At 41.6% G+C, this 25365-nt stretch overlaps 1 protein-coding gene and 1 non-coding gene across 2 annotated transcripts; both read left to right on the top strand.

Moving 5' to 3' along the window:
• Window positions 1-6083: 6083 nt before the first annotated feature.
• On the top strand, window positions 6084-21706 carry LOC147375304 (putative selection and upkeep of intraepithelial T-cells protein 1 homolog). The gene is made up of 4 exons (XM_086394043.1): window positions 6084-6249; window positions 7976-8056; window positions 17425-17772; window positions 21292-21706. The coding sequence occupies exons 1-4, from the start codon at window positions 6084-6086 to the stop codon at window positions 21627-21629; spliced, it is 933 nt and encodes a 310-aa protein (XP_086250169.1). The 3' UTR covers window positions 21630-21706.
• Window positions 17128-17199, top strand: TRNAR-ACG (transfer RNA arginine (anticodon ACG)). The gene has a single exon. It is a non-coding gene; the product is annotated as a tRNA-Arg (tRNA).
• Window positions 21707-25365: the final 3659 nt, after the last annotated feature.

Here is a 25365-nt window from a genome sequence, read left to right as displayed (position 1 = left end):
CAACCAGGGCTTCACCAGAAGGATCTGGAGAAGAGAAGAACACCAGATCCGGGCACATGAGTGAGTGGTCAGGTTTAACAGTTTGCCTTGGCTAGAACCCCTCCTGGGGCCAAGGAGGTGGTCCTGGAGGAGTGTGTATAGCTTTCCTTGGGGTTTTTCTCAGCTCTCTCTTTCTTATTCAAGTGTCTAGTCCTGTGAGGCTCTCAGACTGATTTCTGAGAGGTCCCAACATAGGTTATAATCACCTAGGTAGATATTTCTGCTTTGCATACAGAGGATAACCATAGAGGAAGGGACCAGGAAAAAGAAGGCTAATGGTCTTCTGCTCATCCCATGTGTAACAGATGAAATGGCAGAGTTCTGCCATGGACCCCATACTCTTCTTGGAGTATATCGAACTATATAGGCCAGGGATCTGTTTTTCAAGCATCTATTAATATTTTAGAATTATTTGCATCTCCACCTACATTACTTCATTAACCTTCTAAGTTTTCTAAATGGATGATACCACTCTAATGGCAAGAAGCAAAGAGGAACTAAATAACCTCTTGATGAAGGTGAAAAAGGAGAGTGAAAATGCTGACTTTAAATATTAAAGAAACTAAAATCTGGCCCCATTACTTCATGGCAAATAGAATGGGAAAATGTGGAAGCAGTGACAGATTTCCTCTTCTTGGGCTTTAAAAACACTGCAGATGGTGACTGCAGCCATGAAATCAGATGATTACTTCTTGGCAAGAAAGCGATGACAAATCTAAACAGAGTGTTGACAAGCAGAGACATCACCCTGCTGACAAAAGTCCATATAGTCGAGGCTATGGTTTTCCCAGTGGTCATGTATGGTTGTGAGAGCCAGACCATAAAGAAGGCAGAGCGCTAAAGAATTGATGCCTTTAAACTGTGGTGCTGAAGAAGACTTCGGAGAGTCCTTTGGACAGCAAAGAGATCAAACTAGTCAATCCTAAAGGAAATCAGTCCTGAATATTCATTGCAAGGACTGATGCTGAAGCAGAAGCTGCAGTAATTTGGTCACCTGATGCGAACAGCCATCTCACTGGAAAAGTCCCTGATGCTGGAAAGATTGAGGGCAGAAGGAGAAGAGGGCGTCAGAGGATGAGACGGCTGGATTGCATCATCGATGCAATGGACGTGGACCTGAGAAATTCCAGAAAATGGTAAGAGACAGGGAGGTCTGGCGTGCTGTAGTCCATGGGGTCACAAAGAGTCAGACACAACTGGGTGACTGAACAACAACAAAGTTGCTCTAAAAGAACCGACAGCAACATGCTTAAAAGAGAGGCCAGTTGCCTTATTTGGGGTGCATCAAGGAGAAAGAGTTCTGAGGGTCGGACAGCAATGCAGAGTGTGGCTGGGGACAGCTAAAGGGAACAGCGGGGCAGCTTTCAGCCTTGGGGCCTGCAGGAAAGGAGAAGGCCTTGAGGAGGCTTCCTGAGGACTTCACAGTGAAAAGGCCAGTAGCTCCCATCACTGCAGCTCTCAAAGAGGAGAACAAAGACAAATCATGAGCTCTAGACCCAAAACAACCACGTGCTTCTTGAACATAACCTTAAGACTCCAAAAGTGGAGTGAAAGTCTCTCAGTTCAGTTCAGTTCAGGGGCTCAGTCGTGTCCGACTCTTTGCGACCCCATGAATCGCAGCACGCCAGGCCTCCCTGTCCATCACCAACTCCCGGAGTTCACGCAGACTCACATCCATCGAGTCAGTGATGCCATCCAGCCATCTCATCCTCTGTCGTCCCCTTCTCCTCCTGCCCCCAATCCCTCCCAGCATCAGAGTCTTTTCCAATGAGTCAACTCTTCGCATGAGGTGGCCAAAGTACTGGAGTTTCAGCTTTAACATCATTCCTTCCAAAGAACACCCAGGGCTGATCTCCTTCAGAATGGACTGGTTGGATCTCCTTGCAGTCCAAGGGACTCTCAAGAGTCTTCTCCAGCACCACAGTTCAAAAGCATCAATTCTTCGGTGCTCAGCCTTCTTCACAGTCCAACTCTCACATCCATACATGACCACAGGAAAAACCATAGCTTTGACTAGACGGACCTTTGTTGGCAAAGTAATGTCTCTGCGTTTGAACATGCTATCTAGGTTGGTCATAACTTTCCTTCCTAGGAGTAAGCGTCTTTTAATTTCATGGCTGCAATCACCATCTGCAGTGATTTTGGAGCCCAATCTAATCACACTAGGACCACAGCCTTGTCTAACTCAATGAAACTAAGCCATGCCTGTGGGGCAACCCAAGATGGGCGGGTCATGGTGGAGAGATCTGACAGAATGTGGTCCACTGGAGAAGGGAATGGCAAACCACTTCAGTATTCGTGCCTTGAGAACCCCATGAACAGAACAGTATGAAAGTCTCTCAGTCGTGTCCAACTTTTTGCGACCCCATGGACTATACAGTCCATGGAATTCTCCAGGCCAGAACACTGGAGTGAGTAGCCTATCCTTTTTCCAGTGAATCTTCCTGACCCAGGAATCATGGGTCTCCTGAATTGCAGGCGGATTCCTTATCAACTAAGCTAAAAGGCACATTAAAATCCATCTATCCCAAATCAAACTCACTCATCCAAATCACCATATTTTGCCCTTTTGTTTAAAAATGTTCTTTCACTCAGCTACACCTCAAATAATATTCTCTCCATTCATCTGGTCAGTGGAATGCTGAAATCTGGGAGACATCCTGAAAGTTTTCAATTTCCCCAGTTTCGATCAATCCACCCTATCAATCCTGTATGCTAAATAGATCTCAAATGTTCCCAATTATGCATTGTCTCCTCAGATACTACTTTAAGTTCTCATTGCCCTCTTCCTGATCTCATGTACATATCATTTATATTTTTATATTAACATATATACATAAGTCTATGTGTTTGTGCATAAATATAGTCACATAGATTTAGTCATATGTGCATATATCATCACTCACACATACACATGTACAGATATGCATCATTAGGATATGCATGCATATGTAAGTGTATTTATATGTCTATAAGCATATATTCTCAAATATGTGTAATAAAGAATAAATATATCCATATATTTGTGCACAAATGTATGTGTTAAGTCATTTTTTGGTCATATCTAACTTTTTGTGACCCCATGGACTGTAGCCCACCAGGCTCCTCTGTCCATAGGATTCTCCAGGCAAGAATACTGGAGTGCGTAGCCATTTCCTGCTCCAGGGGATCTTTCCAACCCAAGGATTGAACCTATGTCTCCCACATTTCAGGCAGAGTCTTTACCATCTGAGTCACCAGGGCAGCACACATGTATATGTTTATGTATATAGCTATGTATTATAATACCTAAATATGTGTGTTTCCTATATTATATGAGATTTAAGTATATATATGTGTGTGCATATACACTTAAGTATGTATTATAGATATTTCTTAAAATGACAACCTTTATAATTTTACCTTTGTTTCTCTCTACAGTTCATTTCCCATCATTTTCACATCATATCTCCCATTATGGCCACAGCAAACCACTTCAAGTTTTCTGAATTTACCATTTCTGCTGCTCCCTCAGCCTGGAAAACCTGCTCTGCTCCTTTTTTTCACATGGCTAACTGTCCATCTTGTTTCAAGAATCTTCTCTGAACCTTTGTCAGCTCACTGAAGCTTCCCCAATGCCTAATCTGAATTTTGTGTCTCTTACTTGCACTTCCACAGCTCCCTTCCTTTCCCCTCTGGGTGCAGGTACAGCATTCAGAATAAATGTCTCTATCATGGCCATTTTACTCAGCACGAATTACTGCTGCTGCTGCTGCTGCTGCTGCTAAGTCGCTTCAGTCGTGTCCGACTCTGTGCGACCCCATAGATGGCAGCCCACCAGGCTCCCCCGTCCCTGGGATTCTCCAGGCAAGAACACTGGAGTGGGTTGCCATTTCCTTCTCCAATGCATGAAAGTGAAAAGCGAAAGTGAAGTCGCTCAGTCATGTCCGACTCTTAGTGACCCCGTGGACTGCAGCCCACCAGGCTCCTCCATCCATGGGATTTTCCAGGCACAAATTACTGGGAATGTCTAAATCAGATCATGCGTTGCCTCCTTTCAGAGCGAGGCAGGTCATGTTAGTACTTGCAATGCTAGCACAGTGATGCCAGGTGCAGTCACGGAATGTGAACAAAGACTGCTACCCACAGAGGGAGGTAGCCAGGGTCCTCGGAATTTCCCTTGGAAAGGAACGTAAGGATCAGGCTGACAGCATCAGGTGCTGGGAGTGGGATGGGCACAGCGAGAAGGGACTTTGGTAGGTAGTTTGCCTGGTGCCCATCAGCCTCCACACTGGGAGAAGCCCAGGTGGTGACCCGGAACTTTCTCTAAGGACAACGAAGGGCTGACTCAGGATCTCCAGGCTCAAGTAAGTGGAAGATTCAGGGACAAGGTCCTCTCTTCACAGATGGTTATCACTTCTTCCATCTCTTCTTCTTCCTTGTGCTTTTTGGGAAGTCTCCGGTCCCTGCATTTCTAAAGTCTTGACAGACCTATATTTGAAGACTATGAGATTTGGGGCTTCTAAAGGATGAGGTGAACTGAGACGTCTCAGTCACCTCTAGGGAAAATCTTTTTTCAGTTTTTAAAAGTCACCATAAATATTCCACAGTGGGGTATTTTTGTTTGTCTCTATTTTCCCTTAATTGTGTGTGTGTGTGTGTGTGTGTGTGTGTGTGTGTGTGTGTTCGCACACGCGCGCGCATGCGCCACAGCAAATGCTGGGCTCAATTGCTGTCTGTTTTGATCAGGAGCAAATAAAATATTATTCTTACGCATGTCATTTCTTAGTCATACAGTAGTAGTGTGAGCAGTCCCCATTGCATAGTATTCTTTGCAACTAGGATTCCTCTTCTCTAATGTTACTAGTTAGGATGAAGAAAAATAAAGATAAACAGAAATACCTCACTACGGAATATTTATGGTGACTTTAAAAAAATTATATCTGCAGAATTATTGGCTTACAAAATGTAACAGGAATGACCTTCATAAAAACATTTTCACTCAGTCACCCTAAACAGGTAAGGAACATATATCAGAAACACTTGCTATAGCTTAAAAAAAAAACTAGCAGAACAGGGGTGAATTTTACTGCTTCTATTATATAGGAAATTTTCCTGTGATCCCTCTGGCTTAAAGATCTCTTTTTCTGTGATCTGATTCACTTTCCTGGCAGGTTAAACATGATTTGTGTTAGATTTTATAGTCTTCTGTTGGCCTATTTGCTTTTTGTTTGAACGTTTAAAAATATTTTTATGTTAGTAAACTATTACATAACATAAAATTGACCATTTTAGTCATTTTTAAGTGCATATTCAGCGTGCACTTAAAGAATTGATTGTCTTGGCAAGGATCTCATCTGGCATATGGAACAACAAACTCTCCTGGTTGACCATTCAAAACTGTTAAAGCCTGAGACAGTACTTCAGTGCACCTGGCTGAGGTGGTTTTACCTGCTAGACATTTAATCTGTTGCTTTAATATTCCATTTTTTCTTTTTACTAACCCTACTGTTTGTGGGGTTTAGGGAAGGTGGAATCTCCATTCAATGTTATGGACTTTTGCCTAGTCTTGTACATCATAACATCTGAAACATGATCCCTGATCACTGTTTGTTCAATAAGGGTATCCTGCATGGTACTGTTTTCATAATGCCCTAATGGTGACAGCCTGGCTTGCACAGGGACAGAGGAAAGCTTGGGTTAGGCCAAATACAGTAGCTGCACATACCAGGGCAAACTTAGAACCCTCATCTGGAGGGTGGGAGCCAATATAATCAATTTACCAAGCTCTTACCAGTTGGAAAGTCTGCTGGAATACCCCAGACTCCTTGGCAGTTGCGTTGGATATTATTTAGAATATACAGGATATAAAATTACTACATTAACAATGTCACTGTATTTCAAGGGAAATCCACCATTTTTGGCAATGTGCCATCCCACCTGACCACTCCTTCTGTATACCCAATCTGCTGTATTTACTGAAAGATCAGTTGCCAGGTCACATACCCAAGCTAGGGCATCAGCTGCTTGTTGCCAAGGGGTGTCAGCATGTTATAGGCAGGGACATGGAAGACAGTGAGGACTACCTCAGGCTCTGGAAAGTAAATCCAAATATCTTTCTACCAATCCTGACCCCACGAAGGCTTATTCATGACCATCAGCTCCTTGGCTTCTCGTTGTCCAAGCCAAGGGGTTCATCCCTTCAGAGGAGTCCAACTGTCAGTGCAAAGGGTGAACAGCCCAGGATCATCCTGAGTGATCACCAACCAAACTGCCCTGAATTCAGCCTACTGTCTTCTGTGGCTCCTTTCTATTTCCAGACATCTGTATATCAGGCGCAGAGCATGGCATTTTCACGTTATTATAACCATTCACTGTCCATTTTACCATAATCTCCTAGCACTTAACAAACTTTTTTTTTTTGAGGGCATAAAAGATGACTATCACATTTGTGTGCTGAGTCAAAAGCCAAATCATTATAGAACTGGCAAAAAGCTTTCATGATTGGCTAAGAAAGACCATTTCATTCTTCCCTTGCTTTTACTGGCCATCAGATCAGATCAGATCAGTCGCTCAGTCGTGTCCGACTCTTTGCGACCCCATGAATCGCAGCACGCCATGCCTCCCTGTCCATCACGAACTCCCGGAGTTCATGCAGACTCACCTCCATTGAGTCAGTGATGCCATCCAGCCATCTCATCCTCTGTCGTCCCCTTCTCCTCCTGCCCCCAATCCCTCCCAGCATCAGAGTCTTTTCCAATGAGTCAACTCTTTGCATGAGGTGGCCAAAGTACTGGAGTTTCAGCTTTAGCATCATTCCTTCCAAAGAACACCCAGGGCTGATCTCCTTCAGAATGGACTGGTTGGATCTCCTTGCAGTCCAAGGGACTCTCAAGAGTCTTCTCCAGCACCACAGTTCAAAAGCATCAATTCTTCGGTGCTCAGCCTTCTTCACAGTCCAACTCTCACATCCATACATGACCACAGGAAAAACCATAGCTTTGACTAGACGGACCTTTGTTGGCAAAATAATGTCTCTGCGTTTGAACATGCTATCTAGGTTGGTCATAACTTTCCTTCCTAGGAGTAAGCGTCTTTTAATTTCATGGCTGCAATCACCAGGTCCACAAATCTGTCTCAATTGTGAGTCCTCCAGGAGCAGAAAATTCAGAGGGATTGTGCCAACTAAAGAGAAGAAAGTCAGATTCCCTTCTAAAATGGCTACTTGGTTCATCCCTCCAGATAGGTTAAATCTCTGTCTTTAGATTTTCCCTTATAACTAAATGTAACTGACTGTGTCTATGTTTAGAACACTGGTACCTTCAAGATTAGGACCTATTCCCTCAACAGGCAACCACTTTCCCTGCTTCCTTGGTGGCTCAGACAGTAAAGAATCCACTTGCATTTCAGGAGACCTGGATTCGATCCCTGGGTCAAGAAGATCTCCTGGAGAAGGGAATGGCTACCCACTCCAGTATTCTTTACTGGAAAATCCCATAGACAGAGGAGGCTGGTGGGCTGTAGTCCTTAGAGTCACAAAGCGTCAGTCATAACTGAGGGACTAACACACTTTCCCTGCGGAAGTAGTTCACCAAATGGAGTTTACAAACCAGAAGACAAATGACATCTAACCTGAGTGAAAGAAACCTTTTAATGGGAAAGGAGCCAGTGGCTGGACTTGGTGATTACAATGGCCATTCTTAAGAGCAAGGTTGACAGATTTAGTAAATAAAAATTACAGGATGCCAAATGTTGTACGAAAGTATGTATACTAAAAAGCTGTCACTGTTTTATTAAAATCACTGTTGATATTAAAATAAGACTGGAAGTCTTACATTTGTCTGGCAACACTATTTGGCAGTCCATTACTGCAGAAAAAAAGATGTGGAGATATGTGATTTCTGCAACTTCTTGCTTCTGTTAACACTGTCTCTAAACGGGCCTCATTTCTTATCAGGTGTAATGGAAATGACAGGACAATCTTTCTCTAGATACTTTGTTGCCACGCTCCTCCTGCAGATGATAACGCCAAGTTCAGGTATGAAGTTTTCTCCTACTCTTCTGAGCCACACCAGTATCAAGTAGGTTAGGGAAAACAAGAACCAAACAAAAGGGACCATTGTTTCTAGATTTAATATGTAGTTATGTTATGATGATGTGTACTATAAGATCCAGTTTATGGTTAGAAAAACAAAATATTTCTAATCAGCAAGTCTTCTTTATCATGTACCCAGGTTTTTGTTAGGTTCCATGGAGAAGAGGCAAATAAAGACCTAATACTTGCCCTTGAGAACCAATATTCATATTTAGGAGACAGATTTAAGTACTATTTATACCTTGAGGAAGTGGTCTAGGTCACAGATCCATACTGGAATCCATGTGAATTATTAGTAAAAAAAAAGGATGGGATAGGCTGGTGGAAACTTGACAGGTGATGAAAATCCACATTTGTAAAGGGATCTATGCAAAGCAGAAATAATAGTACATTTAGAGATAGGTAATAAAAATTCTGTCTATTCTTTGAACTGTGGTGCTGAGAAGACTCCTGAAAGTCCCTTGGACATCAAGGAGATCAAACCAGCCAGTCATAAGGGAAATCAGCCCTGAATATTCACTGGAAGGACTGACTCTGAAGCTGAAGCTCCAGAATTTTGGTCATCTGATGCGAACAGATGACTCACTGAAAAAGTCTCTGATGCTGGAAAAGATTGAGGGCAGAAGGAGAAAAGGGTGTCAGAGGATGAGATGGCTGGGCGGCATCACCAATGCAATGAGCATGAACTTGGGCAAACTCTGGGAGATGGTGAGGGACAGGGAGGCCTGCCCACTGCAGTCAGTGGAATCACAAAGAGCTGGACACAACTGGGTGACGGAACAACAAAAATAGAAAGCCTGAGACATCAAATGGAGCATAAGATTTAAACATTTCTAGCAAAAAGCTGCTTATTAAATGACAGAAATCTAAGTGATGCACATTCAGGTGGGATCCAGCCTTTGGCTAATAAAATAGCGCTGCTACCAATGTCTTTATACATATGTTTTTGAGCATACCTGTGAGTACAAAGGTAGCAAATATTCCAATGAATAGACCTGCTTGTCAAAGGTTATGTGTTTTTTTATTATGGTATTGAATATGTCATTCTGAAATCGTTACTAGTCTACATTTCCACCAACAGGTAATATCACTATTTCAGATACTACAGGTACCAGAGCTGTTTATCTTTTCCAAACTTACAGATGAAAAATAAATTCTCATAGTGATTGCATTTTACCTTTTTGTTAATAAGTGAGACTTAATATCTTTCAGACAAAAATTGTTTCATTTTCTCTGAACTGCCTGCATAGGTCTTTACTCCACATCTGCTTTGTACTGTTGGTTTTCCTTCATTGCTGTTTAAGAACTCTTAAATATTGGGAATTTTTTATCTGTTGTACCTATCCCACTTATTTCTTACCAGTTTATAATTGTCCATTGATTTATTAATTATATTTTGAATATGCAGAGAGCTTTTTTGCTTTGATTTTTATTTTATTTTGTAAATTATGATGTTTCCAAAATCCCCCTTTATCTTGTCCTACTTTTTATCCTCATTGACTTTTTAAATTTTACTACTTTATTTTCTAAAGCAGTTTTATCTTTACAGAAAAATTGTGTAGGAACCACACAGAGGGATTTTCCTGGTGGTGCAGGGGCTAGAACTCCATGCTCCCAATGAAGGAGAGCCAGCTTTGATCCCTGGTCAGGGAACTAGAACCCATATGCTGCAACTAAGACTTGGCACAGCCAAATAAATAAATATTTGTTGAAAAGAAATTACATAGCATTTCCATAAAACCCCATTCTCCCTTCTTCTCCCTGCCCTTCCAAAGTTTCCCGTACTACGAACATCTATAGTACAGTATCAATACATTTACTGAAATTGATGAACCAATATTGATAATTATTAATATTATTAAATCAGGTTCACATTAGGGTTTGTACTTGGTGTTATAAAATTCCCTGGGTGTTAACAAATTATTACATAAATGAATGCAAGTGGCCTCTGCATACTGGCCCTACACTGCTTACTTCTGTAAGGCTGAGACCCTCTCACTCAAAAGCTTGCCATTGTCAAACTCAAATTTTTACATATCCAATTGTTTTAAATATATTAAAAAATGAGCATACTTTTAACTATGTAATGCCTTTATGCTTTCCAAGTCCCTTGGAATTGCACCCAACATCTGCTAGCCATAGGTAAGATAAGCCCTGTAGCTAGAGAGACCCCAAGCCACTATTGTCCTGCAGAGCCCTGACTCTTCACTGTGCTGTGGGGTGACACTGCTAGACACATAAAACTTCTCCCTGACTTGTCTCTCCCCTGTGAGCTCCCTTGCCCTTCTCCCCCTTTTGCATGGTGCTCCCTGTGCCTCTAAATGGTCTCTCATACTGTGGGGACTGTCACCAACGCCTCTGTCAAACTGCTTCTCAAATACAGGTGCTACTGCCACCTTGCGGTCATACCTTTTTCGTTGCTCAGCTCTTAAATCCTCAAATGTGCTATATTAATACATGCATAATGCCATGTGTCTACCATTACAGTATCAAACAGAACCATTTTACCCTGTATTAAAAATATCCTATGTTCCTTGTGTTCATCACTCCCTCCTGCTGAAGTCCTAGTAACCACTGCTGTTTTCACTGTTCCCCTAGTTTTGCCTTTTTCCAGAATGTCGTGTACTTGGAATCATACAATACATACATAGCCTTTCATAATGACCCCCTTACTTAGCAGTAAGCATTTACGTTTCCTCCATGCATCTTCATGATTTGACGGCTCAGTTCTTTTACCACTGAATAATATTACACTGTCTGGATGTACCAGAGTTTGTTTATTCATTCACTCATTGAAGGTTATATTGTTTGCTTCTAATTTGAGGGCAATTATGAATAAAAATGCTAGGAGCATTGATGTGAGTTTTTGTGTGGATGTAGTTTTGTGTGGATGCAACCCCATTTGGGTTGCATATCTAGAAGGCGGAGAGCTAGAACATATAGTGATTACATATTGAGCTTTGTAAGGAATTGCCAAACTCTTCTGTTAAGTGGCTTAACATTTTGCATTCCTACCAACAATGAGAGTTTCTTTTGCTCCACATCTTTGTCAGCATTTGATGTTGTCAGTGTTTGAATTTCAGCCATTTTAATAGGTTTTTGGTAGTATCTGATTGCTTTAATTTATAGTTACTAATGACACATGATATTAAGCTTCTTTTCATATGTTTGTTTCAGTTCAGTTCAGTTCAGTTCAGTTCTCAGTTGTGTCCGACTCTTTGCAACTCCATGGACTGCAGCATGCCAGGGCTCACTGTCTATCACCAACTCCCAGAGTTTACTCTAGCTCATGTCCATTGAGTCAATGATGCCGTCCAACCATCTCATCCTCTGTTATCCCCTTCTCGTCCCGCCTTCAGTCTTTCCCAGTATCAGGGTCTTTTCAAATGAGTCAGTTCTTCACATCAGGTGGCCAAAGTGTTGGAGTTTCACCTTCAGCATCAGTCCTTCCAAGGAATATTCGGGACCGATTTCCTTTAGGATGGACTGGATGGAGCTCCTTGCAGTCCAAGGGACTCTCAGGAGTTTTCTCAAAAACCACAATTCAAAAACATCAATTCTTTGGCTCTCAGCTCTCTTTATAGTCCAATTCTCACATCCATACATGACTACTGGAAAAACCATAGCTTTGACTAGACAGACCTTTGGTGGCAAAGTAATGTCTCTGCTTTTTAATATACTCTCTAGGTTGGTCGTAACTTTTCTTCCAAGGAGTAAGCATCTTTTAATTACATGGCTGCAGTCACCATCTGCAGTGATTTTGGAGTCCAAAGAAATAAAGCCTGTCACTGTTTCTACTGTTTCCCCATCTATTTGGCATGAAGTGATGGGACCAGATGCCATGATCTTAGTTTTCTGAATGTTGAGCTTTAAGCCAACTTTTTCACTCTCCTCTTTGACCTTCATCTAGAGGCTCTTTAGTTTGTATTCACGTTCAGCCATAAGGGTGGTGTCATCTGCATATCTCAGGTTACTGATATTTCTCCTGGCAATCTTGATTGCAGCTTGTGCTTCATCTAGCCCAGCGTTTCTCATGATGTACTCTGCATGCAAGTTAAATAAGCAGGGTGACAATATACAGCCTTGATGTACTCCTTTCCTTATTTGGAAACAGTCTGTTGTTCCATGTCTGGTTCTAACTGTTGGTTCCTGACCTGTATATAGAGTTCTCAAGAGGCAGGTCAGGTAGTCTGGTATTCCTATCTCTTTCAGAATTTTCCAGTTTGTGGTGATCCACACAGTCAAGGGTTTGGCATAGTCAATAAAACAGAAATAGATATTTTTCTGGAATTCTCTTGCTTTTTCAATGATCTTATGGATGTTGGCAATTTGATCTCTGGTTTTTCTGCCTTTTCTAAATCCAGCTTGAACATCTGGAATTTCACAGTTCATGTACTGTTGAAGCCTGGCTTGGAGAATTTGGAGCATTACTTTGGTAACGTGTGAGATGAGTGCAGTTGTGTGGTAGTTTGAGCATTCTTTGGCATTGTCTTTCTTTGGGATTGGAATGAAAATGGACCTTTTCCAGTCCTGTGGCCACTGCTGAGTTTTCCAAATTTGCTGGCATATTGAGTGCAGCACTTTCACAGCATCATCTTTAGGATTTGAAATAACTCCTTTGAAGGGAAGTTATGACCAACCTAGACAGCATATTAAAAAGCAGAGACATTACTTTGTCAACAAAGGTCCGTCTAGTCAGTTCAGTTCAGTTCAGTTCAGGGGCTCAGTCGTGTCCGACTCTTTGCGACCCCATGAATCGCAGCACGCCAGGCTTCCCTGTCCATCACCAACTCCCGGAGTTCATGCAGACTCACGTCCATCGAGTCGGTGATGCCATCCAGCCATCTCATCCTTTGTCATCCCCTTCTCCTCCTTCCCTCAATCCCTCCCAGCATCAGAGTCTTTTCCAATAAGTCAACTCTTCGCATGAGGTGGCCGAAGTACTGGAGTTTCAGCTTTAGCATCATTCCTTCCAAAGAAATCCCAGGGCTGATCTCCTTCAGAATGGACTGGTTGGATCTCCTTGCAGTCCAAGGGACTCTCAACAGTCTTCTCCAACACCACAGTTCAAAAGCATCAATTCTTTGGCTCTCAGCCTTCTTCACAGTCCAACTCTCACATCCATACATGACCACTGGAAAAACCATAGCCTTGACTAGACGGACCTTTGTTGGCAAAATAATGTCTCTGCTTTTCAATATGCTATCTAGGTTGGTCATAACTTTCCTTCCAAGGAGTAAGTGTCTTTTAATTTCCTGGCTGCAATCACCATCTGCAGTGATTTTGGAGCCCCAAAAAATAAAGTCTGACACTGTTTCCACTGCTTTCCCATCTATTTCCCATGAAGTGATGGGACCGGATGCCATGATCTTCATTTTCTGAATGTTGAGCTTTAAGCCAACTTTTTCACTCTCCTCTTTCACCTTCATCAAGAGGCTTTTAAGTTCCTCTTCACTTTCTGCCATAAGGGTGGCGTCATCTGCATATCTGAGGTTATTGATATTTCTCCCGGCAATCTTGATTCCAGCTTGTGCTTCTTCCAGCCCAGCATTTCTCATGATGTACTCTGCATATAAGTTAAATAAGCAGGGTGACAATATACAGCCTTGATGTACTCCTTTTCCCATTTGGAACCAGTCTGTTGTTCCATGTCCAGTTCTAACTATTGCTTCCTGACCTGCATACAAATTTCTCAAGTGGCAGATCAGGTGGTCTGGTATTCCCATCTCTTTCAGAATTTTCCACAGTTTATTGTGATCCACACAGTCAAAGGCTTTGGCATAGTCAATAAAGCAGAAATAGATGTTTTTCTGGAACTCTCTTGCTTTTTCCATCTAGTCAAGGCTATGGTTTTTCCAGTAGTTATGTATAGATATGAGAATTGGACTATAAAGAAAGCTGAGTGCCAAAGAATTGATGCTTTTGAACTGTGGTGTTTGAGGAGACTCTTGAGAGTCTCTTGGACTGGATCCAACCAGTCCATCCTAAAGGAGATCAGTCCTGGGTGTTCATTGGAAGGACTGATGTTGAAGCTGAAACTCCAGTACTTTGGCCACCTGATGTGACGAGCTGACTCATTTGAAAAGACCTTCATGCTGGGAAAGATTGAGGGCAGGAGGAGAAGAGGATGACAGAGGATGAGATGGTTGGATGGTATCACTGACTCAACAGACATGAGTTTGAGTAAACTCTGGGAGTTGGTGATGGACAGGGAGGCCTGGCGTACTGCAGTTCATGGGGTTACAAAGAGTTGGACATAACTGAGAGACTGAACTGAACTGAACTGAATTGGAATTCCATCACCTCCACTAACTTTGTTCGTAGTGATTCTTCCTAAAGCCCACTTGACTTCACATTCCAGATGTCTAGCTCTAGGTGAGTGATCATACCATCGTGATTATCTGGGCTTTGAACATCTTTTTTGTACAGTTCTTCTGTGTATTCTTGCCACTTCTTCTTAATATCTTCTTCTTCTGTTAGGGCCATACCATTTCTGTCCTTTATTGAACCCATCTTTGCATGAAATGTTCCGTTGGTATCTCTAATTTTCTTGAAGAGATTTCTAGTCTTTCCCATTTTGTTGCTTTCCTCTATTTCTTTGCACTGATCACTGAGGAAGGCTTTCTTATCTCTCCTTGCTATTCTTTGGAACTCTGCATTCAGATGGGTATATCTTTCCTTTCCTCCCTTGCTTTTTGCTCCTCTTCTTTTCACAGCTATTTGTAAGGCCTCCTCAGACAGCCATTTTGCTTTTTTGCATTTCTTTTTGTTGATATTGGGCTTGATCCCTGTCTCCTGTACAATGTCATGAACCTCCATCCATAGTTCATCAGGCACTCTGTCTTTCAGATCTAGTCCCTTGAATCTGTTTCTCACTTACACTGTGTAATCATAAGGTATTTGATTTAGGTCATACCTGAATTTTCTGGTGGTTTTCCCTACTTTCTTCAATTTAAGTCTGAATTTGGCATTGAGGAGTTCATGATCTGAGCCACAGTTAGCTCCTGGCCTTGTTTTTGCTGACTGTATAAAGCTTCTCCTTCTTTGCCTGCAAAGAATATGATCAATCTGATTTTGGTATTGACCGTCTGGTGATGTCCCTGTGTAGAGTCTTCTCTTGTGTTGTTGGAAAAGGGTGTTTGCTATGCCTTGTGCGTTCTCTTGGCAAAACTCTGTTAGCCTTTGCCCTACTTCATTGTGTACTCCAAGGCTAAATTTGCCTATTACTCCAGGTGCTTCTTGACTTCCTGATTTTGCATTCCAGTCCTCTATAATGAAAAGGATATCTTTTTGCGTGTTAGTTCTAGAAGGTCTTGTAGGTTTTCATAGAACCGTTCAACTTCAGCTTCTTCAGCATTACTGGGTGAGGCATAGACGGATTACTGTGATATTGAATGGTTTTCCTTCGAAATGAACAGAGATCATTCTGTCGTTTTTGAGATTGCATCCAAGTACTGTATTTCAGACTCTTTTGTTGACTATGATGGCTACTCCATTTCTTCTAAGGAATTCTTGCCCACAGTAGTAGATATAATGGTCATCTGAGTTAAATTCACCCATTCCAGTCCATTTTAGTTCACTGATTCCTAAAATGTCGATGTTCACTCTTGCCATCTCCTGTTTGACCACGTTTAATTTGCCTTGATTCATGGACCTAACATTCCAGGTTCCTATACAATATTGCTCTTTATAGCATAGGACTTTGCTTCTATCACCAGTCACATCCACAACTGAGTTTTGTTTTTGCTTTGGCTCTGTCTCTTCATTCTTTCTGGAGTTATTTCTCCACTGACCTCCAGTAGCATATTGGGCACCTACTGACCTAAAGATAGGGAGTTCATCTTTCAGTGTCCTATCTTTTTGCCTTTTCATACTGTTCATGGGGTTCTCAAGGCAAGAATAATGAAGTGGTTTGCCATTCCCTTCTCCAATGGACCACATTTTGTCAGAACTCTCCACCATGACCTGTCTGTCTTGGGTGGCCCTACATGGCATGCATACTTTCATTGAGTTAGACAAGGCTGTGGTCCGTGTGATCATATTGGTTAGTTTTCTGTGACTGTGGTTTTCAGTCTGTTTGCCCTCTGACAGAGAAGGATAAGAGGCTTATGGAAGCTTCCTGATGGGATAGAACTAACATATGTTCCGGCAATCCCACACCTGGATATATATCCAGAGAAACCATAATTCAAAAAGATACATTCACCCAATATTCATTGCAGCACTATTTACAATAGTCAAGACATGGAAACAAACTAAGTAGCTATTGATGAATGGATAAAGAAGATATGGTACTTATATACAAGGGACTATTACTCAGCCATAAAAGTTGAAATGATGCCATTTGCAGCAACATAAATGGACCTGCAGAATGTGGCCCTGAGTGAAGTAAGTCAGACATAAAGACAAATACCAAATGAATTGCTTATATGTGGACTCTAAAAAATGGTAAAACTTATTTTTTAATCTAAAACTTATTTACAAAACAGTCACAGATATAGAAAACAAGCTTGTGGTTACCAGGGAGGAAAGGATGTGCAGGATAAACTGGAAGATTGGGATTGACGTATACACACTACTATATATGAAATAGGGGCTTCTCTGCTGGTTCGGGTGGTAAAGAATCCACCTGCAATTCAGGAGACTCAGGTTCGATTTCTGGGTCAGAAAGATCCCCTACAGAAGGAAATGGCAACCTATTCCAGTATTCTTGCTTCAGAAATCCCATGGACAGAGGCTACAGTTCATGGAGTCACAAGGGTCTGACATGACTAGTGACTAAATCACCACCACGTGTATGAAATAGATAAATAGTAAGGACCTGTTGTATAGCACAGGGAACTCTTCTCAATACTGTACCATTATTACGTACCTAGCCTGGTGGACTTTTAGCTGGTCTCTGCTTTTCTATTTCCTTGAAATGTATGTCTCGATCTTATTCAAAGGGAAAATTTGGGAGTATCTAGAAAGACACTAAAAAATTAAGGCAGTCATATAGGTGGTATTTGTGGACTTCCCTGGTGGCTCAGATGGTAAAGCATCTGCCTACGATGCAGGAGACCCAGGTTCGATCCCTGGGTTGGGAAGATCCTCTGGAGAAGGAAATGGCAACCCACTCCAGTACTCCTGCCTGGATAATCCCACGGACGGAGGAGCATTGTAAGCTACAGTCCATGGGGTTGCAAAGAGTGGGACACTAAAAGCCCATTGATACCTAGAAAGCTAGGAACTCAGGAGGTACATATATGAACGAAGTAAATGCTGTGCCCTGGCTCATACTCTCACCCTGTGGTTACTGTCTCCCTTCCCAGAGCAGTTCACAGTGAATGGTATAGAGGGGCCAATCTTGGCTCCACTGGGTGGAAAAGTTGAGCTCAGTTGCCAGCTGTCCCCACCACAGACTGCAGAACACATGGAGATACGCTGGTTCCGGAACCACTACAAAAGACCTGTTCACCTGTACAAGGATGGTAAAGACTTGTATGGAGAAACCATCTCTAATTATGTGGAGCGGACAGAGCTCCTCACAGACGCTATTGGAGAGGGTAAGGTGACCCTCAGAATCTTTAGTGTGAATGCTGATGATGACGGGACGTACCACTGTTTCTTCAAAGATGGTGATTTCTATGAGGAGGCCATCACAGAGGTAAAGGTCACAGGTAAGGATGGATCCCTCTGAGACTTCTATGCATCCATGATTCTCAGTCCATCTGAGGCTGAGTATTAAGAATATTCTCAATATTTCTGACCATTTCATAGTCAGGGTTTAGTTAGCAAGTTCAGATTCATATATTTAGTCTTTAAAAGGGGAAAAGTGGAGGATTAAGAATGCAAATTTTGTCTCTGCACACATTACCTTTATCAGCAAGAACTATCTGTTTTCCCATGTCCATATGCACTGTTAGATCTGTAAAGTGTCAACAGAATCCATTCAGGATTTATTACTATTTTTTTCAATTATTTCTTGGCAACACTTTAGTAAAACCTGACTCTAGAAGTGACCTAAATCTTTACAATTGTCTTTTTAATAATCATTCTTATTCCCATTTCTCCTTGACTCAATTTACTGACTACTTAGTTCTAAATCAAACTAAGGAAAAGGAAAGGCAAAAAGGAAAGATATACCCATCTGAATGCAGAGTTCCAAAGAATACCAAGGAGAGATAAGAAAGCCTTCCTCAGCGATCAATGCAAAGAAATAGAGGAAAACAACAGAATGGGAAAGACTAGAGATCTCTTCAAGGAAAATAGAGATACCAAGGGAACATTTCATGCAAAGATGGGCTCAATAAAGGACAGAAATGGTATGGACCTAACAAAAGCAGAAGATATTAAGAAGAAGTGACAAGAATACACAGAAGAACTGTACAAAAAAGATCTTCATGACCCAGATAATCACAATGGTGTGATCACTCACCTAGAGCCAGACATCCTGGAATGTGAAGTCAAGTGGGCCTTAGGAAGCATCAGTACGAACAAAGCTAGTGGAGGTGATGGAATTCCAGTTGAGCTATTTCAAATTCTAAAAGATGATGCTGTGAAAGTGCTGCACTCAATATGCCAGCAAATTTGGAAAACTCAGCAGTGGCCACAGGACTGGAAAAGGTCAGTTTTCATTCAAATCCCAAAGGAAGGCAATGCCAAAGAATGCTCAAACTACCACACAATTGCACTCATCTCACACGCTAGTAAAGTAATGCTCAAAATCCTCCAAGCCAGGCTTCAGCAATACGTGAACCATGAACTTCCTGATGTTCAAGCTGGTTTTAGAAAAGGCAGAAAAACCAGAGATCAAGTTGCCAATATCCGCTGGATCATCGATCTAAGAGAGTTCAGAAAAGCATCTATTTCTGCTTTATTGACTATGCAAAAGCCTTTGACTGTGTGGGTCAATATAAATTGTGGAAAATTCTGAAAGAGATGGGAATACCAGACCACCTGACCTGCCTCTTGAGAAATCTATATGCAGGTCAGGAAGCAACAGTTAGAACTGGACATGAAACAACAGACTGGTTCCAGATAGGAAAAGGAGTACATCAGGGCTATATATTGTCACCCTGCTTATTTAACTTATGTGCAGAGTACATCATGAGAAACGCTGGGCTGGATGAAGCACAAGCTGGAATCAAGATTGCCAGGAGAAATATCAGTAACCTGAGATATGCAGATGACACGACCCTTATGGCAGAAAGTGAAGAGGAACTCAAAAGCCTCTTGATGAAAGTGAAAGAGGAGAGTGAAAAAGTTGGCTTAAAGCTCAACATTCAGAAAACGAAGATCATGGCATGTGGTCCCATAACTTCATGGCAAACAGATGGGGAAAGAGTGGCTGACTTTATTTTGGGGGGCTCCAAAATCACTGCAGATGGTGACTGCAGCCATGAAATTAGAAGACACTTACTCCTTGGAAGGAAAGTTATGACCAACCAAAAGCAGAGACATTACTTTGCCAACAAAGGTCCATCTAGTCAAGGCTATGGTTTTTCCAGTGGTCATGTATGGATGTGAGAGTTGGACCATAAAGAAAGCTGATCACAGAAGAATTGATGCTTTTGAACTGTGGTGTTGGAGAAGACTCTTGAGAGTCCCTTGGACTGCAAGAAGATCCAACCAGTCCATCCTACAGGAAATCAGTCCTGAGTGTTTATTGGAAGGACTGATGCTGAAGGTGAAACTCCAACACTTTGGCCACCTGATGTGAAGAACTGACTCATTTGAAAATAAGATGGTTGGACGACATCACCAACTCAATGGAGATGAGTTTCAGTAGACTCCTGGAGTTGGTGATGGACAGGGGGACCTGGTGTACCGTGATCCATGGGGTCACCAAGAGTCAGACACGACTAAGCAACTGAACTGAACTGAACTCGTTCTAAATCTAGTGCAAAAAGCCTTATCCACAATCTTCCATGTCCTCCAAAATTACCTCAGTCTTCAAGTTTTCTGAATAGCACAGAAATGGTGGGGAAATGGAAGACTCAAAGTTAATTGAAGGGGTTCCCAAATGTGAGGGCATAAGGGTAGGGTCCAAGGCCCATTCACACATAACATTTTCATTGGCTATTGTGACACTCATCTGTATTGCCTAGAACTAACCTATGCAATGTGATAGCCACTAGCCACATGTGGCTACTTCAATTTTTATTTAATAAAATTAAAAGTAAAAATTAAAATTGAAAATTTAGTTCTTTAATCTCATTGATTACATTTTAGGTGCTAAAGTCTCATGTAGCAAACACTACAGATTGGACCACAGATATATGGAATACTTCCATCACTGCAGAAATTTTAACAGACATTAATTTAAAGTAACTTTAATGTAAAGTAAAATGGAGTAATTTTTTAAATCTTTGCTCATTCTTTGTTCACAGTTTAGGCAAGTCTTACATCCCCAGCAACATACTGAAATTTTTTCAAAAACTTTTTATTTTCTCTAAACAGATACATAAGAATTTGTTTTGATAATATTGGGTTAGCCAAAGAGCACATAAATTAAAGTTTCAATTAAAGCTGCAAACTAGACTTTATACTATTTACTATTTAATAATAAATTATAGTAACCTCATGGGAAGAGTTGACTCACTGGAAAAGACCCTAATGCTGGGAAGGATCGGGGGCAGGAGGAGAAGGGGACGACATAGGATGAGATGGCTGGATGGCATCACCGACTTGATGGACATGGGTTTGGGTAGACTCCAGGAGTTGATGATGGACAGGGAGGCCTGGAGTGCTATGATTCATGGGGTTGCAAAGAGTCGGACATGACTGAGCGGCTGAACTGAACTGATGAGATTAATGATGAAAATATAAGAAAAATGTTACACTATAAATTCTATGAGGACTGAGATCTTGATTGTTTTTGTTCATCCATGACCTAACTCAGTCTCCTAGGTTTAGAAAATAATCAATAAATATTTTTGACTGTCTAAATGAATAGATCAAACAAATGCACTGTCCTGATTTTTTAGGACTGGGGTGTTAAGTTTGTATACCACAACACTTCAGTCTGGCTTAGCCTGTTTCCCTTTTGATTAGCTCGTAGGAACAATCAGAACCTTACAGTGCTTAGCTGTCAGTATACCTACAGGCATAAGATTTACAGTGGAAAGGGGCTTTTCCTACTCTCATATTTCCCCAACCCATCACCTGAATCTTGTTTTCCCTTTTCTTTCCAACAGCTACAAGCCTAGAAACACAGATTCTGGTGCATCCTCCTAACACCAAAGGTCTTTTAGTGGAGTGTAATTCAGGAGGTTGGTTTCCACAGCCTCAAATGGAATGGAGAGACAGCAGAGAAGAGACCATCCCACCTTCCTCAAAATCCCATTCACAAGATACAGACAAATTGTTCAACATGAAGATGACCCTTCTAATACAGAGCACCCATGGAAATGTCACCTGCTACCTTCGAAACCCTGTAACTGGTCAAGAGGAGAAGATAAGCATTGTACTATCAAGTGAGATCTGTGTGTTTGTTCTCCAAATGATGGCCATTGTCATCAAATTTATTAACTAAAGAGAAAAATAAATATACTCTCTTCACTTGGTTTTTAGGATACTATATGGACAGGGAGGCCTGGCGTGCTGCGATTCATGGGGTCGCAAAGAGTCGGACATGACTGAGCGACTGATCTGATCTGATCTGATCTGATTCTCTTGGCTTTGTTCACCTACCTGCTTGTTTTCTTCCTTATTCTCTTCTGCTACTTCATCTTTTTCACTCTGACTTCTTGATAATACAAGTTTCCCAAGGCATAGTCTTTGAGTCTTCTTTTCTCCCCCTCTTCTGTGGACTTCCCTGATAGCTCAGTTGGTAAAGAACCTGCCTGCAATACAGGAGCTGCTGCTGCTGCTAAGTCACTTCAGTTGTGTCTGACCCCATAGATGGCAGCCCACCAGGCTCTGCCATCCCTGGGATTCTCCAGGCAAGAATACTGGAGTGGGTTGCCATGTCCTTCTCCAATGCATGAAAGTGAAAAGTGAAAGTGAAGTCGCTCAGTCATGTCTGACTCTTAGCGACCCCATGGACTGCAGCCCCCCAGGCTCCTCCATCCATGGGATTGTCCAGGCAAGAGTACTGGAGTGGGGTGCCATTGCCTTCTCCCGAAATACAGGAGACACCAATTCAATTCCTGGGTCAGGAAGATCTGCTGGAGAAGGGATAGGCTACCCTCTCCAATATTCTTGGGCTTCCTTTGTGGCTCAGCTGGTAAATAATCCACCTGCAATGTGGGAGACCTGGGTCCAATCCCTGGGTTGGGAAGATCCCCTGGAGAAAGGAAAGGCTACCCACTCCAGTATTCTGCCCTGGAGAATTCCATGGACTGTATAGACCATGGGGTCGCTAAGAGTCAGACATGACTGAGCGACTTTCACTTTTCTCTAATGTGACTTAATTCCATCTCATAGTTTAACACGAAATCATAATAATTCCTCAAATGATATCGTTTATCCAGACCTCTCTCCCAAACCCTAATTTCATCTTTAAACTCAAAATCTCAATACTGACATCTAGTATATATTATGAATGAAACAGATCTATAATTAAACTCTTAATTACCTGTTAACTTGTGTGATTTATTGCCTTCCCAGTCACACTTCATATTTTTAGTTTCTTAGAAAAAAATCCTTGAAGTCATCCTTGACTCCCATTTTTCTCTTATATTCGATATCACATGTGTCAAGAGATAATACTAGTTTTACTTATAAAATATACCCAGAGTCTCACCACTTCTTACGACCTTTGCTGCTATCTAAGTCAAAGACACTATTGTCCATGGTCTGAATACTGGCAATAGCACCTATAAAGTTCTCCCTACTTCTTCTCCTGTTCACAATAGTGTAGTCTCCTCTTTTGGATATCAGGACACATTTAAAACGTGAAACATATGTGACCCTTTGTTTAAAACCCTGCAATGATTCCCCATTGTATTCTGAGTAGAATGACCCACAACACCCTGCACTACCCGTGCTCCTGTTCTACCTGACCTACCCCTTAATGTTCCCTCGTGCCTCCTCTAGTCCAATCACACGGGCCTCCTTGCTGTACCCCAACTAAGACAGAACTGCCCCTGCTTTGGGGTCTTTGCTCCAGTTGTTCCCTCTTGCCAGAATGCTATAATTCCAATAAATTACCTGTCTCCTTCAAGTCTGTACTCGTCTCACCTTTGAAATAAAGACCACTTTGACAAACCAATTTTTTAAAAAACGCAACTTGTACCACTCCCTCTTCCTGGGATTTCCTATCACCTTACCCTTTTTTAATTTTTCTCTTTTATATAACATTATCACCTTTTAACCTACTATATAGATTATTTATTATGTTTTTTTTTTTTGTCAGAGGTAGAGATCTTGGTTGTATTTGATATACCCCAGCCTCTTCAAATATTTCATGGCACGCAGTTGATAAGCAAAAAAATAATAGATACTTGAAAGATTGAAATAAAACAAAATGAGTGCCTTGGAAACTGCTAAGTAACTGTACATGTATTAGTATTTGTATATGTCTGTGAAATTAATATTGGAGCCAAATACTGCGAGGGATAATCTCAATTCAAGAGAATTGAAATTGAATAATCCCAATTCAAGATTATTATAATAGGAATAAGTCCCCAACAGGTTTAGCAACTTACTACTTTTAGAATACTTTGTGTTTATTTCTCTGGGGAGAAAAATATCAGATTCCCAGTGAAATGACAGGTATCTATGTACAGTATGTGCAAATCAGCAAACAAAAGCAGATGTTTGTTCATCTGAATAGGAGAGGAGGAAAGTTTACATAATCTTTAAATGTATTCAAGAAGAAAAATGCCAGACCCAGGAACACATTGGAGAACTCAGGACTACACATATACTGGTTGCTTAAACAAAAGGACTAAAGAACTGAGTTGGTCTGAGGCTTAGTGGGAAGAAACCAGCCCTACTTCAAGGGGAACATGAGATAGAATGGATGGGAAGAATTGGAATGAACAGTCTTAACTCACCTTTGCTCCAGTCTCAAACTAAATCACGTTTGGCTTAGTCCTACTTCAGACTCTTGGTCGCTTTCTGCTCACCCAATTATAACCGCCTCCCCAGACTAGCTTAGGTCCAATATCTCAGCATTGTGGGATCCTCAATGGTTTGAATGAATCTATTTCAGATAAACCGTTTCTATGAAATACAGTTTGGAAGTTGATTCTGGGCTTAATTCTGGCTCTACCACTGACCTTTACCATGGCATCCAGTATTGCTCTACATCATAGATTGCAAAGTAAGTGGGTTTGAAGGATGGGAGATGTAAAGAGGAAGGGGGAGCTAAAGCTGCATGACCCCTGATTTCCAAGCCTGTGTGCCTCAGAAAGTTCCGAATTCTTAGGTCGTTACTAGATGCTCACCATTCCTTGACCTTCTGATAAAATGCTGTGTGTCTGAAAGCCTGGGCTTTCTTGTACCTCAATCAAATTCAAATTATTATTTTTTCCTACGGTGATAGCTTTCCCAACAAACTGGGAGAGCTTTTAAACATTTAGCATTTAACACTTAACACAGTTTACACGTATCTCTCACTTGACTGCTTAAATAGTACAGTGACTCCATCAGGGCAGGAAATAAAGTCCTGAATGCACAGGGCAGAAACAGCTGCATAGTCACTTAAATAGTACCCAGTATCAGGAAAATAGAGCATACAGGGAGAGGTACTCCAGGTAGCTTACCTTTCCCAAGCGGAAAGTTTCGTCCATCTCAACCAAGCTGCTTCAGGGGAAATGGACTTGGAGGATTTAGGGGGAAATTTTAAGACACACAAAAAATAGCTGTTCATGACTCGAAGGTGTACTGTTTTAAAACCTTCAAATTCAACATGTCCATTATCATATGTAAAATAGATGACCAGGGCAAGTTTGATGCATGAAGCTGGGCACCCAAAGCCAGTGCTCTGGGACAACCCAGAGGGATAGGGTGGGAAGGGAGGTGGGCGGGGGGTTCAGGATGGGGGGGACACATGTATACCTGTGGCCCATTCATGCTGATGTATGGCAAAAACCACCACAATATTGTAATTATCCTCCAATTAAAATAAATAGTTTAATGAATTAAACCTTCAAATTCACAGATCCTTTCTGGTATAGCTCTATCTTTCAAGACTACATTCTTCTGAGGTCTCTTTCTAGCTGAAAACCTGGACTTCCACAAAGCCTCTCTCTTTAGTAGCTCAGTGTTCTGCATGTTCTCTAGGAGCACAGATAAGAGGAGCCAGAAGCAGTTTACAATCT

This window comes from Bos grunniens, chromosome 3 (assembly GCF_055505025.1).
Source record: "Bos grunniens cultivar Pamir isolate PY7600 chromosome 3, Bosgru_T2T1.0, whole genome shotgun sequence".
NCBI classification, from domain to species: Eukaryota; Metazoa; Chordata; class Mammalia; order Artiodactyla; family Bovidae; genus Bos; species Bos grunniens.
This window is presented reverse-complemented; position numbering and strand designations above follow the sequence as displayed.